This window comes from Schistocerca piceifrons, chromosome 1, assembly GCF_021461385.2.
Source record: "Schistocerca piceifrons isolate TAMUIC-IGC-003096 chromosome 1, iqSchPice1.1, whole genome shotgun sequence".
Lineage (NCBI taxonomy): Eukaryota > Metazoa > Arthropoda > Insecta > Orthoptera > Acrididae > Schistocerca > Schistocerca piceifrons.
The window spans coordinates 456,051,583-456,070,726 of NC_060138.1; the positions used below are offsets into that span (position 1 = coordinate 456,051,583).

At 42.2% G+C, this 19,144-nt stretch overlaps 1 protein-coding gene across 1 annotated transcript; it reads left to right on the plus strand.

The window, feature by feature from the left end:
* Positions 1 to 1,817: 1,817 nt before the first annotated feature.
* Positions 1,818 to 17,453, plus strand: LOC124788066 (complement component 1 Q subcomponent-binding protein, mitochondrial). The gene is made up of 5 exons (XM_047255163.1): positions 1,818 to 2,181; positions 2,501 to 2,651; positions 2,743 to 2,939; positions 8,277 to 8,365; positions 17,103 to 17,453. Exons 1-5 carry the CDS (start codon positions 1,941 to 1,943, stop codon positions 17,250 to 17,252), a joined length of 828 nt encoding a protein of 275 aa, XP_047111119.1. The 5' UTR covers positions 1,818 to 1,940; the 3' UTR covers positions 17,253 to 17,453.
* Positions 17,454 to 19,144: the final 1,691 nt, after the last annotated feature.

Below are 19,144 nucleotides of genomic sequence, written 5' to 3' on the forward strand. Positions count from 1 at the left end.
CCCCATGTTTGTCCTTCAGTCCAGTTAGCAGGGTCCTTTGCTGTCCAAATGCTATCAGGGAATCTTGAGTTGTTAATATGTGAAACTTATTCTTGGTTTCCTGAATCCTCTTCTCGACAAGCAATGTATAGGAAATTGTTTACAGAAATAAATGATGGAGCCGAACCCCTTAAAATTATACACCAATCAGACACAAGGTGGCTATCGATCGACGTTGGTGGTAATCGCATTTTAAGTCAGACAAATTTTGAAGTATCCAGATGTCAGACTGAGTGCTACACAGCTGAACTGTTGTATAGTATGTACTCTGATGCCATCTATAAGCTTTATCTTCCGTTTCTTAGGTTTCTTAGGCCAACTCAAAAGGTCAATAAATCATTCCAATCAAGTACAGCAGACCGTTCAGAGCTACTGCAAGACTTAGTTCTTCTTATTGTAGGTCTTACAAAGCGGATTGTTGTTCCCAGTTATAAGGAGGATTTGCTAACGGTAGATGTTACATAATACAAATCCCCAATATTTATCTTGGGCATGAAGCAGGGGTTTCTTTGCTGAATATGTTGAAAGAACATAAAATTAACGCAGAAAGCGGAAAAGTTTTCGCAGTAGATGCGAAAAGTTTCTGATTTGCTTTGCAGAGAAGCTCCAGAGGCGACTGCAGAATAATGTCAAGGTTTTGCAAAGAGTGTGTCTAACTGTTCCAGAACAGTGTTTGAGGATGGTGAAAGAATGTATAATCATGCTAGCACAGAATTGACAAAAACTGATTTTTAGTGGTCAAAATTAGCTACTGTTCAATGGAAAAATGTCGACAATACAGTAGAACTTTGACAAGAGATCGCATCATATAAAGACGCTAGTTCCTAAAATCCATTTCAGGAGCTTTTAGGTTCCGAAATGAAGCTTTTGATGTTGCCTTGGTCAATTGCTGAGGTCGAAAGAGGATTTAGAATACTAAACAATGTGAAAACCTTCCTCAGGACTAGACTTAATACCAGTATGGTAAGAGCAATTCTCACTGTGCTGTCGTAAATACGTCTTGCCAGAGCATGCTTTGAAACAAATTGGTACAATGGTTGCGTACCGAGGAGACCAACAATCCAACACATCAACTGAAGAAGAGGCGGAGTACAATGCGGATGAACTGTTATTACTTTAATCAACATTGGTGATAAATATCTTTAAATTTGTGTACATTTACGCTTTCGTGGCGCAAAGACTGCTGCTTTAAATTGCGGGCGCTCTGCGCATGATTTCGGGCTCTTTTTCAAATATTTCGGCTGTATACTGTTCAGATATCTGTCTGTCGGCTCATTCTGAAGACGACTGGACGCTATGCAGCCGCAGTATTAGAAGTAGAACCTGAATGTGTGCGGTTGCATGCCCGAAATTTAATGGAGCGTATTTAAATTTGTTTGTTAGTATTCCATTAAAATGTGATGTAGTTATATAATAATATATATTTTATATTCTGGGTGAGTTGGGCGGATTTTTAAGTGGTTGTCCGTCTCGTAAACTAAGTATGAGTATAATGTTTAAAATAAAATTTAATTTCGTCTATTTATTTACAAGAAAATAAGGACATATCTGATTTTGATCGATTTTAAAATGTTTCCTCATTGCATAAACAAAGTAATGAATATTTTTTTAAAATAAATAGTATTTTTTCTTTATTTTTGCAAGAAGATGTGGAGATATTTCATTTTGACGGATTTTTAGGTGTTGGTTTGTCGAAAAAAATAATCACATGTTGGCGCCACTGACAGGAACCCACTTGGGAGGCCAAAAGCGAATGTTCAGTTGGCAAGAGCAGTTGCGATGGATTTGATACGAAGACACTTTGGCTAGAGCGTGTGGTAGGCGGCCGGCTAATGAGAAGTGCGGATAAATCGCGCAGATTAGAAGTAGTTGTATCTTCAGTTACAGTCTGAAAATAAAATATGAAAATGAACGGAATTTTGAAAGCGGCTTCTGGATTCTCTTCGTATAAATATCTTTTGAATCCAGTGAAACGGTCATGCGGCGTCTTGAATGCAAACACGAGGCAGTTTACAAGAACGCTGTGGTATATGCGTTCTGGTGGTTCTACCGACGGGACGGGTTTACTTGCCAACTACAAACAAACTCCACAGAGTAATTTATGCAGTTGTGGTTGTGGAATGCAAAGGCTACATACGAAAGGTATATATTTAGAAGTTACATGAAATGGAAATTCGTTTTTGCACGTTCGAATATACAAAAGTGTAATGTACTTTCCATAAATTATCACTTTAAGGTGCGTCACACATTTTCAGTCAGTTAAAAGATTCCTTAGAGGCACAACTAAGAATTTGAAGAATTGTGTTACTTGTAATTATTTAACCTATTTGTGGAATAAATTCACACTTTTCTGTTCAACCATAATTCTAAGGACGGTGTAATAAATTGATTACTGGAGTAACTGTGCAAATAGTTGCCTTTGAATTATGATCTAATCTCCAAAACCATCATTTCCTTATAGGAGAGAAAGAGCTTGTGGAGTTTCTTACAGAAGAAATAGCAAATGAGAGGAAAGCGCAGAAGTTGAAGACAATCCCCACAGAAATAGATGGTTTTAAAGTTAAATTGGATGAATCTGAAGTAACAATGACCAAAAAACTGGGTGATGAAGAGTCAGTAATGTTGTATTGTGTAAAATGTTTTATTGAGGGTTTAGATTGCAGAATGGTAATGTGTTTCGTTTTTTTTTTCTTTTTTTTCCAGAATTGAAGTAAATTTCAATATAAATCACACAGTGGACGCTGATACTGAACCAGAAGTAAATCCTAATATGGATAAACCAGAGTTTGGGGAAATGAAATCAAAGCCAACCTTTGAGGTGGATATACGCCGTGGATCAAAGACCCTTGGCTTCACATGCTCTTTTACATCTGGCCAACAAGATTCTGAAGAGGGCTATAGTAAGTGAAACATAGTGTAACCTGAATAAATCGCCATAGTACTGCTTTAATGAAGGTACTGGTTTGTGCAAATATGCTGATAGTTTTTCATCTGTTAGGTAACTGTTTTAATAACTTGGTTAAGCAATTCCACCTCACTATTCCTTCCTCAACTATAGTCACTTGATTGATCGCAGAAGATAAGCCTGGATTCGTTGATATGAGATTTTATGATAGACATACCAGTCTCTTCTGTTAACAACTATGTCTGCAGTAGGCAGTGTTACTGTGGTAGTGAAATAATTCCTATTCATTACTGGATAATGACTATCTGAAAGTTATGTATTTAGAAGTCAGATACTATGTTCATTAAATGCTGTCCCTACCTTAAATGTGATCATAACTTCTTATTGACCATTTCGCATCATCCTGCAAACCTTCAACTCCATAAGGCAGTCGCTGAACCACATACATATTGGTTCCCTTTTGATACAACAGCGTGCATTTTATAAATGCAGATTGTTGGTTACCATGTATCAGCTGCAGTGCTCTCACAAATCCCAGATATTATACAACTATTTCATGAGTTATTTCTGAGAGTATAAGAAATCAGCAGTATTTATTGAGCTTTTCCTGATTATGTGCAGGGCGAGATTGTGAGAATATAAGAAATAAGCTTTGCCCAGAACATAGACTACTTTTGGGGGGAGGAGTGATATGGAAGAAAAAGCCTTACTTGCATCTCACAAGGATGGTTTACAAGTGTGTTGTGTGCTTTGTATTGAGTATCTGGGTCAAGAGGAATAAATGACGAGATTCTTCAGTTTTGACCAATATCTTGGTATTAATACTGCTGTGAGCGTATATTCAGTTTTGTTAGTAGTTGATCGAGGAAAAAAAAAATTGTTGACTGATTTTTAGCTTTGCATGAGGAGAAGAAGAAGAAGAACAAGAAGGAGGAGGAGGGTAAAAAAATGTTCTAGTGACAAACTTATCTGTAGTTTAGACTGTTCGAGAGAAATCAGTGATATGACAATACAGTTGCCACTTCCCTTACAGCGTTTGTTGTGCGTTTCGTACATCACTGGTCATAGTCAAATACTTGTATCAAATATTCCTCTTTAGCCATTATCAGTATGGAAGTACTAGTAACACATGGAAATAAAGGTTCTGAGCCTTTTTTTTAAAAAAGTTCCTTCCTGTAATGGAACTTACTGAACTGCAAATTCTATTTCAGTTCTCAAAATTAGTGTTCTGGGACATCGATTTTTATTTTGAGACATTGTTATTTTTCACGTTTCAATCTGTATTCAGACAAAATTTCTCTGAAAAGTCCTGTGTATCTCCCATGAAGAACCCATAATTGCTTTATCACACATTTTGAAACAAATAAGCTCATCTAGGTCTTCAGCTATGTTACAGGTCAGTCTGTTACCACAAATTTCCAAGGAAAGGAAAATATGAAATATGGCATCAATTAAAGGCAACCTTTAATGAAGCAAAATAACCACAAATAATGTGCAAAGAACACTGATTGTTTCAATGTGTGTTTTCTAAATACATTTTTTTTTTCGCGTCTCATTCATTACCTGAAACTATTGTTTGATGGCTGTTTTTTTTGAAAAGGAATGTTGATAGCCTTGGCCCGTGTTTGGACTTAAGCTGGGAAAGTAACTGGTTTTTACTAGTTCATCTGCAAATTATCCTTTCTTAGAATTGACTCGAAAGTCTGCTGATAATTATGTTTACAATCATACTTGGAGGAGAAACAGTACATGAACAAACTCTACTTAAATAACCCTGATTCACTTCAGTATACTGTTAGAGCAAGGTGTAGTTTTTTTCCTCCATTGAATATGTTGCAGGAAATATTGAAACTACTGATCTGTTTTGACTCATTACATCTTAAAAATGGCTGACAAAACACTTGTCAAAATCAGTCTTGCTTAAAATAAATGCCCTAACAGGTATTATACTTACTTTCATGCAATCACTTTTGTTGGTTTCACCACTTGTCACCCTTTCCCCTACTGTAGATGTTTTATGCTGCAAATCAGTATGTCACCTCAACTAAATCAACAGTCGATGGTTTTCTGGTGTGCTGCTATGCCAAACGTAACTGCAAAGGATGTTAAAACAGTGTTTACGTGGTTCAAGCAGAGATTTGCAGAAGCTGACACTTCTTCGTGAAAAAGAACATTTAGTACCACATGTTAATTATAATTTTAACAATATCATGAAAAGGTTAGATTGCTACTCACTGTAAAGATCATCACAGGCACAGTGAAAAGACTTACAGATAATAGCTTTTGGCTCTGAATGGAACAGCTACCAGTGGTAGTGGAGCATGTGTAAGGTGTGCTTGTTTTGTGTTAATGTGTTTTCTTTGCTGAAGAAGGTGTTAGTGGAAGACTGTTAATGTGTAACAGTCTTTGTTGTGCCTGTGTCCAACTGAGTAGCAATTTGTCCTCCTAACCAGGAGTTCCCATTTTTATTGTTTAAATTTTCATTTCTATAATCTCGTGAGCACCCTTGATTCACAATAAGCGAACCAAACAGTGGTAATTGACATGCTGCTGCTATGTAAGTCAGCAAACAGTGATCGTACAATGAAATTTTCCCTGTTATATTGAAAATGTGGAATCCTAACCCTACTCGCTAATTAAAATATGACCTGGGCATAAATGAAGGTCTCCAATATTTGCCTGTCATAAACACTACTCTACCATTTGAGCAATTAGAGGGTGTGTTCTACATCTGTACCCTGCAAACAACCGTGAGGTGCATGGCGGAGGGTATGCCCCATTGTACCAGTCATTAGGGTTTCTTCCCATTCCATTCGTGTTCGGAGAGTGGGAATAATGGTTGTGCGAATGCCTCTGTGTGTGCAGTAATTATTCTAACTTCAAATCCCTACGTGAGTTATACGTAGGGCCTTGCAGTGTATTATTAATCATTTAAAGCCGGTTCTTGAAACTTTGACTTTCTTGCGATAGTTTACGTAAACTATCTTAGAGTGCTCCAGTTCAGTTCCTTTAGTCTCTCTGTGACACTCTCCCATGGATTAAACATGTGAGGATTTGAGCTGCCCTTCACTTTCTACATTCAGTGTCTCATGTTAGTCCTATCTAGTACGAGTCCCACACACAGGAGCAATATTCTAGAACGGGTCACACAAGAGATTTGCAAGCAATCAACTCTGTAGGATGGTTGCACTTCCCTAGTATTCTACCAATGTACCGAAGTCTACCACCTTCTTTACCCTGGATTGAACCTATGTTGTCATTCCATTTCATATTCCTACAAGGTGTTAAACCAGGTATTTGTATGAGTCATAGGTACATTTTTTGTTTTGTGAACTGCAAAATTTTACATTTCTGAACATTTAAAGCAAGTAGCCAGTCTGCCCCACATTGAAATCTTACCAATATCTGACAGAATATTTGTGCAGCTTCTTTCAGATAGTACTTCACCGTATGCAGTCTGGTCCCTTTAATCCCACAAACCAACCAACCAGTACTTCACTGTAGATTTGGGGCAGACCTGATTTCTACATCTGATGATGACTCTCCACCCAAGATAACATGTTGCGTCCTCCCTGCCAAAAAATCCTCAGTCCAGTCACAAATTTCATTTGATACCCCATATGACTGTACTTTTGACAATAAGCCTAGGTGTGGTACTGAGTCAAATGTTTCTCAGAAATCAAAATACTCTGATTGCCATAATCAAAATGTGAGAAAAGTGCGAGTTGGGTTTCACATGAATGGTGTTTTAGAAATCCATGCCGGGTTGGCATTAAGGTGGTCATTCTGTTCAAAATACCTCGTTATGCTTGAGCTCAGAATATGTTCTAAGATGCTTCAACAAATTGATTAAAGTACAGTGGACAGTAGTTTTGTGGATCACTTCTACTACCCTTCTTGTAAATGGGTGTGACCTGTATCTTTTTCCAAGAACTGGGCAGGGTTTTTCGTTAAAGGGGTCTAAGATAGTTTATAGTTAGAAAGAGGGGCTAACTCAGCTGCAAACTCAGTGTAGAATCTGACAAGGATTCAGTCAGACAAGGGGCTAACTCAGCCTCAAACTTGGAATAGAATCTGACAAGTATTTCATTGGGCCTTGGAGCTTTGTTAATTTTTAATGATTTCAGCTGTTTCTCAACACCTGTTATACTGATACTTATTTCATTCATCTTTACGGTGGCAAGAGGATTAAATTGGGTCAATTCTCATGGGTTCTCCTCTGTAAAGGAACATTTGAAAACAGAATTAAGCATTCCAGCTTGTGCTTTACCACCCTCAATTTCAGTTCCTGTCTGTTTTTAGGGACTGAATGCTGGCTTTGGTGCCACTAACAACCTTTATATATGACTAGAATTTCTTCGGGTTCTATGAAAGATCACTTGACAGTATTTTGCTACAGTAGTCATTGAAGTCAACGCATTGTGCCAGAGTTCCTTTACTTGCTCCTGCCGTGTGCCGAAAATTCCACATTGAGATATGATGCTACTGAGTTTTTATCTGGTTTATTAAACATACGTATCTTTGCGCTTGTTTTAGTTGTCTTTTGTACTTTGGTAACCATTGTTGCCACAACTGCGTCAAGGTCACTGATACCAGTTCCGATGTGGACATTCTCGAAAGAGGTCAGGTTTGTTTGTTGCCATTAGACCCAATATATTTCCATTGTAAGCGTGGTTCCTATCTATCTGTTCTAGGTAGTTTTCAGAGAAGCTATTTAGTAGTGTTTCACAGGATATCTTACTGTACCCACCACTAAGAAAACTGTAATTTTCCCAGTTGACTGTGGGATGATTATTCTCTGCCAATGATTACAGTATGAGTGGGGAACTTACGTATAAGTGAACTGTGGTTTTCTGTAAAGTTTTTGGTTACACCGTGAGACGAGTCTCTCTGGTGGGCTATAGAAGGATCCAGTTAAAGTTTTATGTCCACCCCTAATAATGCCTAGTATTAGTTTGCAACTTAACTTCTTAAATAGTGTTCACCAATAATGGCAGACTTAACTGATAAAAACCACAGGTGTGATGTACTTGGAAATTGTCTTAATCATGTTTTGTCATTGTTCTACCATCTAATAGATTTCAGCATATCTAATGACTTGGCTCCTAGTTTGTGTGCCAATGAAATCTGAAATTGTTTTAATCCATTAGGTGGGGCCAACATCAGTGTTTAATACATCATTGTGTTGCAGTTTGTCCTGAATGAAAAAAAATCTGCATTATTTCTATTCTTGTTGTAAATTAATTTAAATGAAATCATGTACTTTACTGATTATTAAAGTGCTTGTCTATATTTTGATTGACATCGACTTGTATCACCTTTGTTTTTGCAGATGATATTTTTGCAATTGATGAAGTTACATTGTACGAAGGAGAATGGTCTGAGAAAACCTATGCTGTATCTGGAGAAATATTAGATGGTGTAAGTAATTTATGTGATTTTCTAATAACAGTACAGTAATAATTTTATAACATAAAACCAGTTGAATGAAAGCAGAGAGTAAGTGATGTGAAATTACTGGCAATTTTCATAAATTCTTGTCTTTGCAGTCAGGCGAACTTCCTATGATCTCTCTCTCTCTCTCTCTCTCTCTCTCTCTCTCTCTCTCTCTGTGTGTGTGTGTGTGTGTGTGTGTGTGTGTGTGTGTGTGTGTGTGTGTGTGTGTGTGTGTGTGTGCATGCCAGATATTTGCAATTTCCTTTTTGCAGTGTGTAGCCCAAAACAAATACTGCTCAGCCACATCTTTCAAGCAGCACCCACCCCCCAGGGGGTCCACAACTCTTTTGTGGATACGTGCGTAGCGAGCACGGGACCCCGAGCTAATGTGGCCCTCCTTCCTTTCTGGGCTGCATACCTTCCTTTTCCGCATCCTTCCCTATCCCCCATCTTCACCCCCCCCCCCCCCCCCCCGCCCCTCACCTCTGACTCTTTCCTTCTCTTTCTCCCCCTCTGGGAGTATGGTTTGTGCCTACGTCCGGAGACGGACGCTCGAAAATGTAACACATTCTTAGCTTTCTTTGCTTGCATGTCTTCATCCTTCCTTTGTCTTTCTCTTTTCCTTACCTCTTCTCTTTACCCTTTCCTCCGCTGTGGCGTTTGAGACCTCTCTTCTTTCCTTTCCCTTTCTTTATTTTTCCCTTTCTTTCTTCCACCCTGTGCGTGTCTGAAGGCCAACCCACGCATTTTCATGCGTAGCCGGTGACGGGGTAACGCGTAATTCCCCGCCCCGGGTAGACAGGTAGGACACGTACGTACCCCCTGGTAACGGCCGGGCCCAGGGAGGGGTGATTACCCGAGCTAATACCTTCCGAAAGTGCCGATTGCTCCCTCCGTCCGTTTCTCGGGAGGTGTGAATAATCACCTAAGGCGGGAGTGCCCTTAGAGAGGGCCCCCACGAGGGAGGAGCGCGCCATCGGAGACACCGGTAATCATGGGGGATTCTTCCGCAATGGTTTCCTCATCTTCCACTATGTCTGCTCACAAACGTCAGTTCACTGAGTCTCAGACACAGACAGTTCTTCCATCGTTGCCACAGTTCCTTGTTTCTCGGTCTGACAAAGGTCACTTCTTCTCCAAGGTCGACTCTTTCATTATTCAGAAAGGTGTCGACACAATTGCAGGTCCTGTACAGTCTTGTTCCAGATTACGGAATGGCGCCTTGTTGTTAGAAACAGTCAGTGCCCTCCAGGCACAAAAATTACTGCGTACTTCACTGCTCCACACCTTCCCTGTCCGGGTGGTAGCGCACCGCACTTTAAATTCCTCACGTGGAGTCGTTTATACGCGCTCCCTCGATGGATTGTCTGACTAGGAAATTCAACACTACCCGTCTGACCAGGGCATAACGGCTGTTCATAGATTTATGAAAAGGGTTGACAAGAACATCGTTCCAACCCGTACTGTCTTCTTGACATTTGACAGAGTTCAACTCCCATCGAAAATCAAAGCGGGCTATGAGATAATTTCCGTTTGCCCCTACGTCCCAAACCCTACGCGTTGCTATCGGTGCCAGCGGTTCAATCATACCAGCCAGTCCTGTTCCAACCCGGCCAAATGTGTTACGTGTGGCAAGGATGCCCATGAGGGTGCTTGTCCCCCTCCGTCTCCTCGTTGCATCAACTGTATGGGTGACCACGCTGCTTCCTCTTGATATTGCCCCATTTTTAAAGATGAAAAGCTCATTCAGGAAATCAGAGTGAAGGAAAAGGTGTCGACCTTTGCTGCTCGAAAATTATTCGCCCATCAAAAGCCCACTGTGCCGCAGACAGGAAAATATAGCACTGTTCTTGCCTCTCCTCGGCCAACAAACAGGCGGCCACGCAGACTTGTGATCTCACCTTTAGTGACACGGTTGTCAGATTGGCCAGCGCAAAGATCGCCCGTTCCACCTCCCCACTTTCACCTGCTCACTCTGTCTTACCCTTCATCGGGTTCTGCTAAATCTCGATCCCAATAGTCAGACGCCCGGACTTCCATAAAAGAGCATACTCGTAAAGATTATTTACATACCCCAACTTCACAACCATTGGTTCCTCCTTCATCTAAACATCATGTTTCCAAGAAGGCTAATAAGAAACCCAGTTCCTCTCCTTCTCCGTCATGGTGTGTCTCATCTACAGCACCGCCTGGCGGTAACCGCCCTCGCCCGTCTTCTGTGTCGCCGAGGCGCACTGCTGGCAGCCGGTCAACCGGCCGATCGCTGGTGGCAGGAGCTGCTCCTGAACAACCTATGGATCAGGATCTTCTGCCTTCGGCTGAGAGCCCTTCCACGCTGTCGGTCGCAGGCTCTGAGCAGTCGTTGAGTTGACGGCAACCTTGGTCACATTCTTCCATTTTCTGTCCACCCTATGTCCATTATCCATTGGAATACCCGCGGCATTCGAGCCAATCGGGATGAATTGACGATCCTCTTACGATCCTACTCGCCAGTCATCTTCTGTCTTCAGGAAACAAAGCTGCGTCCACACGACTGCTTTGTTTTCCCCCATTTTCAGTCAGTCCGATTTGATCTCTCCTCTGTTGATGGCACTCCAGCACATGGAGGACTCGTGATTCTTCTCCATAATACTCTCCATTATCACCCAATCCATTTAAACACTTCCTTCCAGGCAGTTGCTGTCCGTCTTTCCCTTTCTGGATACACCTTCTCTCTGTACTGTATACATTCATCTTCTTGGTCAGCTTCCACCCCTCTATTTGCTGGTTGGGGACTTCAATGCCCACCACCCGCTTTGGGGATCACCACATCCTTGTCCGCGTGGCTCACTATTGATAGACGTCGTCCACCAAGCGGATCTTGTTTGCCTCAACACTGGGGACCCTACATTTTTGTCTGCCTCCACGACAAATTTCTCTCATTTGGACCTTTTGGTCAGTATTGTTCCGCTAGCTCGGCGCTTCGAATGGTTCGCCCTTGCTGATACACACTCGAATGACCACTTTGCATGTGTCCTTGGATTGCAGCCACAATTGCCATATATGCGCCCGAGATGCTGGAAGTTTGCCCAAGCCAATTGGACACTTGTTTTCATCTCTAGCAACATTCGATGACTGTCACTTTCCTAGCGTTGACGATGATGTCACTCTTATTACAGACGTTATTCTTACAGCTGCGGAATGTTCAATACCTCGCACCTCCGAATTTCCCTGCCCCCCCCCCCCTCGCCAGTTCCTTGGTGGAACGAGGCATGCCGTGACGCAATACGTGAGCGGCGGCGTGCTCTTCGCGTTTTCAGACTCCATCCTACATTGGCCAACTGTATCCGCTATAAGCAGTTCTGTGCGCGGTGCTATCGCGTCATCCGCGATAGCAAGAAGGCAAGCTGGGACTTCTTTACTAGCTCATTTAACACCGTCACTCCCTCCTCGGAAGTTTGGAGTTGGATTCGACGGTTATCAGACGCGCCTACTTTCTCCCCGGTCTCTGGGCTCACTGTCGCGCACGATACATTAGTGGACCCCGTCGCAATTTCTAACTCGTTGGGTCAACACTTTGCTGAGATTTCAAGCTCTTCAAATTACCCGCCAGTGCTCCTCCTGAAGAAACGTGCAGCGGAAGTGCGACCTCTTGCTTTCTCCTCTCAAAATCGCGAAAGCTACAATACTGTTTTCTCCATGCGGGAACTCCAACATGCACTCTCTTCTTCTTGCTCCTCCGCCCCAGGACCGGATGGTATCCACATCCAAATGTTGCTGCATTTATCATACCATAGTCTGCGTTACCTCCTTCGCCTTTATAATCGAATTTGGACCGACAGTAATTTTCCCAGACGATGGCGGGAAGCTATTGTCGTTCCTGTTCTGAAACCTGGAAAGGACAAACATCTCCCCTCTAGCTATCGCCCCATTTCTCTCAAGAGTAGTGTATGTAAGGTTTTGGAGCGTATGGTGAATTGCCGTTTAGCTTGGTGGCTGGAGTCCCGCAGTCTTTTAACACCTGCCCAGTGCGGTTTCCGAAAGCATCGTTCTGCAGTTGACCATCTTGTTGCTCTCTCCACTTATATCATGAACAATTTTCTCCGGAAACGCCAAACTGTAGCAATATTTTTTGATCTGGAGAGAGCATACGATACCTGTTGGAGGACAGGCATCCTCCGCACACTTTTCTCTTGGGGCTTTCGCGGTCGGTTGCCCCTTTTTCTTCGCGAATTTATGGCAGAGCGCACATTCAAAGTGCGGGTGAACACTACTCTCTCCCGTACTTTCTCCCAAGAAAACGGGGTACCCCAGAGCTCTGTGCTAAGTGTTGTACTGTTTGCCATTGCCATAAATCCAATTATGGATTGTCTCCTTCCTGATGTCTCGGGGTCCCTCTTTGTGGACGATTTTGCGATCTACTACAGCAAGGTTGTCTCGATCGCCTCCACTCTTGGAGCATCGAAACAGGCTTCCGCTTTTCTCCCAGTAAGACCGTTTGTGTTAATTTTTGGCGTTGTACGGAGTTTCTTCCACCTTCCTTACATCTAGGACCTGTCAACCTTCCGTTTTCGGACGTCGCTAAATTCTTGGGTCTTATGTTTGACAGAAAACTGTGCTGGTCCTCCCACGTTTCCTATCTTTCGGCTTGCTGTCTGCGATCCCTCAACACCCTCCGTGGCCTGAATGGTACCTCCTGGGGAGCGGACCGAGTGGTCCTTCTCCGCCTCTATCACGCCTTAGTGCGATCGAAATTGGACTATGGAAGCATAGTTTACTCCTCTGGTCGGCCGTCTATTCTTCGGCGTCTCGACTCTATCCCCCACCGTGGATTACGTTTAGTGTCTGCAGCTTTTTACACCAGCCCTGTGGAAAGCCTTTATGCTGAGACTGCTGAACCTCCGCTGTCCAATCGGCGAGCTGTCCTTCTAAGTCGTTATGCTAGCCGTTTGTCTTCCATGCCCGCTAATCCGGCCCATGACATTTTTTCGACGCCTCCTTGGATTTAGGGTATGCAGGCTGCCCTTCCTCCCTACTACCACCGGGAGTCCGCTTCAGTCAACTGCTCCATTCTCTTTCCTTCCGCTTTCCTAAAACTTTCTTGACAACTTGGGGTACAGCACCGCTTTGGCTCCGTCCCCGGACCTGCCTGCTCCGTAATCTTTGTCAGTTTCCCAAGGATGGTACCCCTTCACTTGTTTATCGTCGGGCGTTTTCTGCTCTATGCGCACAAATGAAGGATGCCACATTTATTTACACTGATGGCTCAAAAACATCGTTTGGTGTAGGGAGTGCCTATATTGTTGGCGACACCCCAAATCAATTTTGGCTTCCTGACAAGTGTTCGGTTTGTACTGCGGAGCTTTACGCTTTTCTCCAGGCTGTCCAATACATCCGCCGCCATCAGCGGATACAGTATGTTATCTGTTCAGATTCTCTCAGCTCTCTCCTCAGTCTCCAAGCTCTCTACCCTGTCCACCCTCTGCTCCACTTGGGGGGACCCTCGGTGGCGTTCCTCTGGATCCCCGGACACATTGGTATCTGTGGAAATGAGGTGGCCGATATAGCGGCCAAGACTGCAGTCTCTCTTCTTCGGCCAGCTATTCGCCCGATTCCCTTTGCCGATCTACGGAGTGTTTTATGTCGTCGTGTTGTTCTTTTATGGCATGCACATTGGTCGACACTTCCCCATAATAAATTGCGGGATGTGAAAGCTCTTCCCTGTGCTTGGACCTCTTCCTCCCGAACGTGTCGTTGGGAGGAGGCAATTTTAACTAGACTCCGGATAGGGCACTGTCTTTTTAGCCATCGACATCTTTTAAGCGGTGATCCTCCCCCACTCTGTCCCCACTGCTCTCAGCTGTGGACGGTAAGACACCTTTTACTTGAGTGCCCCTATTTTACTCTGTTACGCGCCCGTCTGCAGTTGTCACCTGAAATATCGTCCATTTTAGCAGATGACACGCTCTAGAGTTTGTTAGTGCCAGTGAGATGACGTCAGTCATTTGAAGCTCTTTTTGGGGACAACCAACCCCTTTCTGTAGTGGTTTTTTAAGCTTTCCTTCTGCTTTTAGTTTCTCCAATTTTTTGAGTTTCGTTCCCATTGCTGCTGGTTTCCATTTTCATATTTTACCTTTTCCTTAGTCATGGACCGGGCACTAATGACCATAGCAGTTTTGCACCCTTAAAAAAAAAAAAAAAAAACAAAAAAAGAGAGAGAGAGAGAGCGCAGCACCAAGTGTCAACGGAAAGCTTTGTTTAGATTTCCATTATGAACAGAATTATTTTTTAAAGTGGAATTTTACCTGCCCATTTGGCAAAGTGGTCCCAAATTAGTCTAGTGCAATATTGGTTGTGTCGATATGTATTAAGGGGGATATTACAACACACAGAATAACCAATACTTCAGCAGTGCTGCCACATGGCAATAGCACTCGGCGCGGGCCAGGGCTGTGCATCACTGCTGGAGTACTGGTTATAATTAGTGTTTCAGAATCAATCAGATGGGCATGTAAAATACTTCTTTCAAAATCATTTTGATTTTGTTTATGAGGGGGAAACAATCTCTCTCTCTCTCTCTCTCTCTCTCTCTCTCTCTCTCTCTCTCTCTCTTTCTCTCTCTTTCTCTCTCTGTGTGTGTGTGTGTGTGTGTGTGTGTGTGTGTGTGTGCGTGTGTGTGTGTGTGTGTGTGTGTGTGTGTGTGTGTGTGTGTGTGTGTGTGTGTGTGTGCGCGCATTACAACAATGTGCCAGTATTGTAACAACTGTCAAAATGTAAGTACTGTTAGTAGATTTGATGTGGACAGAAGTGTGTAGCTGGTCTTTGGTGAGAATGAGATCAACATCAAGGAAAGTGGCATGGGATTCAGAATAGGACCATGAGAAATTTAATTGTGAGAAGGTATTTTGAGATTCCAGTTGCCATCCTTTCCATGTTGAACATTCCCTCCCATACAACTTTGGCATTAGAGGAAAATCTATTTGTTCGGATGCAAACTCTTTACAGCAATACACCACCACCACCACCACCACCACTCTCACTTAAGTCTTTACCGAATGTGATTATCCCAACAGCCTAGTTTAAAAGCAAATTTACTGGGCCATCAATTCCAGTCCTGGTAATGCTGATCCCTCAGCAAAACAACTTTGGAGCACACCACTTGTCACCCAGTATTATCCTGTTCTTGAATGTATTAATCAGCTATTTTGACAATGTCATGACTTCCTAAAATAATGCCCTGAAATGAGATCTATTTTATCTGAGATTTTGCCCATCACACACAGAATAGCTTGTCACTCTCCCAATCTTCGCAATATCCTTGTCAGACCCTATGCTCCTTCTGCACCCATATCCTACGCTATGGCTCATGCCCTGTGACCGTCCCCGCTGCAAGGCTTGCTCTTTGCATCTTCCTAGCACCACCTATTTCAGCTCTGTAACTGGAAAAACGTACTATCAAAGGGAGAGCCACATGTGAAACAATACATGGCATATGCCAGCTGTTATGTAAACATTGTTTGGCCTTTTACATTGGCATGACTATCACCAAGTTACCAGTCGGGATGAATGGGCATAGGCAGAGGGTGTAAACAAGCAATACACAATACCCTGTTGCAGAGCATGCCATATAACATGACAGTCCCCCTCTTGGCGCCTCTTTCACCACAAGTGCCATTTGGATTCTTGCCCCAGACACCAGTTTCTCAGAAATCCACAGGTGGGAACTAGGGCTACAACATGTCCTTGGTTCTCACCACCCACCTGGCCTTAATGTACATTAATTTATTCTGTCGCTGCATCTCTTCATATCTTCTCTGTTTTAGTTATCTACATCTTTCAATGTCTTACCCGTCTTGTTTTCACCGCCCCCTCCCACCTCTGTTATGTACGATGCACTTAGCTTTTCACTCTTAACTTGTGCACAATGTTTTACTGGTAACCTCTGTCTTGCATATTATCCGGTCTTCCACCTTTAAGCTCAGGTTCTCAAATCTCATCCAATGCAATCTGCAACATTCAGTCTTTCCTTCTCATCCCCTCTGATAAGTCTCCCCAGACCCATGGTTCTCGGTGACTTTTCTGAAATTTATCCCTTTCTCTAAACTTATCCAGTCCTTTCCTTTCACGCCTCTTCCTTCCCCTTCAATTCTTCTGCCAGGAGGAGGAGCCACTGGCTCCAAAAGCTTGTAAAATGTAAACCGTTTTGTGTGTGTGCTCTTGACTGTTCTGATAGTCCTGCCTTACACCCCCTCCCCCCACCATAGATGTACTTGATGTAGTCTGGCTGCCTGCAATAATATGCTGGAGTAAGTAGGCTCCTTTTTAAATTGTATCTGTACAGGGTTGATATGCAACCCATAGTTGTTCCACTCTTGTCCCCCCTCAAGGCCTGTTGTGTTGATTTATGGCCTTAATGCCTAGCTTTATTTGTACATCTGTAGAGGTTCTTTCTTGATTTTAATTCAAAATCCAGAAGAAAGCCCCGCAAATGGCTTTTGCTGTTGTAGTTAAATATGCAATTACATGTGGTAACAACATTATGAAAAGCATAGTTGCTACTCAACATATAACTGAGATGATGAGTTGCAGATAGGCACAAGAAAGACTGTCAGAAAGCGAGCTTTCGGCCAACAAGGCCTTTGTCAGATAAATATTTGATACCATTATTATTTGGAATAATGTCTGTAATTATTACTTCTAATTTCAGTGTTGGTTTCTGATACATGGTGACTTTTTGTTTCAGTATCTATATGACTTGCTGATGACACTTTTGGAGGAGAAAGGTATCTCCAATGAATTTGTGGAAAAGTTATCGGAATTCAGCACGGCTTATGAACACAATACATACATCGCATTTTTGGAAAGTTTGCAGAAGTTTTCTAGTGGCAAATGAGCACCAAAGTTGAAGAATGTGCATTCATTCTGTGCTACTTTTACCACTCCAAACACAGTTGCGGACTGCAGACTGTTGTGCATTTGTTGGATGCATATCTTCAAAGAAAATTTTTTATGCTAAGATAATATAGTTAAGTGAGACTGTGATGAATTAAGCATGTGTATCCTTAAGACAGTCAATACACACAAGTGAAGTGAAGTTCATTTTTTATTGTATCAGCTTTTTGATTGGTGATTTACATGAAAATTTCCCAGAAGTGATATGTGAGGTGCATTTGGTTTGGATAATCCACATAACATGTTTATCAAATTTTACTTATGTGTTGCACAGAGATAATACTGCTCCGGTGTATTTTCCCCTGCAAAGAAGATGAATCTATGCACTGTAGCTGAAATCAAAAATTGTAGCCTTGTATGTAATTAGAAACCACTGTGATTTTTAAAGAGTTTTCAGCAGTTCTTATCAGATTAGTCTCGTAGTATTTTTAAAATTTTATGATTACTATGTATGTGTTGACCCATAACACAACTGTATTAATGCTTGAAGCTTACCAGAATTAGTTTTTCTCCCTGAAGGATATCAACAGGTAGCTGATGATCAGCCTGTGATGGTACTACTTTGTGTGTTCAGGACAAGTGAGCTCTTAGGCCACATATTGTGAAATATTCTAATTTTCCAGATACAGTCACACATTTCACCATTTTTAAATGGTCGTACTACTGATCTGGCCTTGTAATGTTAAACAAAATAGCCTTACTTTCCTGGTACTGCAAACAGCTGAAAGCAAGGGGAAACTACAGCCGTAATTTTTCCTGAGGACATACAGCTTCACTGTATGGTTAAATGATGATGGCGTCCTCTTGGGTAAAACATTCCGGAGGTAAAATAGGCCCCCATTCGGATCTCCGGGCGGGGACTACGCAGGAGGACATCATTACCAGGAGAAAGAAAACTGGTGTTCTATGGATTGGAGTGTGGAAGGTCAGATCACTTAATCGGGCAGGAGCTTAGGAAATTTAAAAAGGGAAATGGATAGGTTAAAGTTAGATATCGTGGGAATTAGTGAAGTTCGGTGGCAGGAGGAACAAGATTTCTGGTCAGGTGAATACAGGGTTATAAATAAATCAAATAAGGGTAATGCAGGAATAGGTTTAGTAATGAATAAAAAAATAGGAGTGCAGGTAAGCTACTAAAAACAGCATAGTGAATGCATTATTGTAACCTAGATATACATGAAGCCCACACCTACCACAGTAGTAAATGTTTATATGCCAACTAGCTCTGCAGACAACGAAGAGATTTAAGAAATGTATGAAGGGATAAAAGAAATTATTCAGATAGTGAAGGGAGGCGAAAATTTTTAGTCATGGGGGGGGGGGGGGGACTGGAGTTTGATAGAAGGAAAAGGAAGAGAAGGAAAAGTTGTAGGCGAATATGGAATGGGGATACGGAATGAAAGAGGAAGCCACCTGGTTGAATTTTGCACAGAGTGTAACTTAATCATAGCTAACACTTGGTTTAAAAATCATGAAAGAAGGTTTTATGCATGGAAGAGGCATGGAGACACGGGAAGGTTTCGGATAGACATTATATAATGGGGAGATAGATTTTGGAACCAGGTTTTAAATTTTAAGACATTTCAGGCGCAGATGTGCACTCTGACCACAATCTATTGGTTATGATTAAAACTGAAGAAAATGCAAAAAGGTGGGGATTTAAGGAGATGGGATCTGAATAAACTGAAAGAACCAGAAGTTGTAGAGTGTTTCAGAGAGAGCATTAGGGAATGATGGACAAGAATGGGTAGCTTTGAAAGATAAAATTGTAAAGGCAGCAGAGGATCAAGTAGGTAAAAAGAATAGGGCTAGTAGAACTCTTGGGTAGCAGAA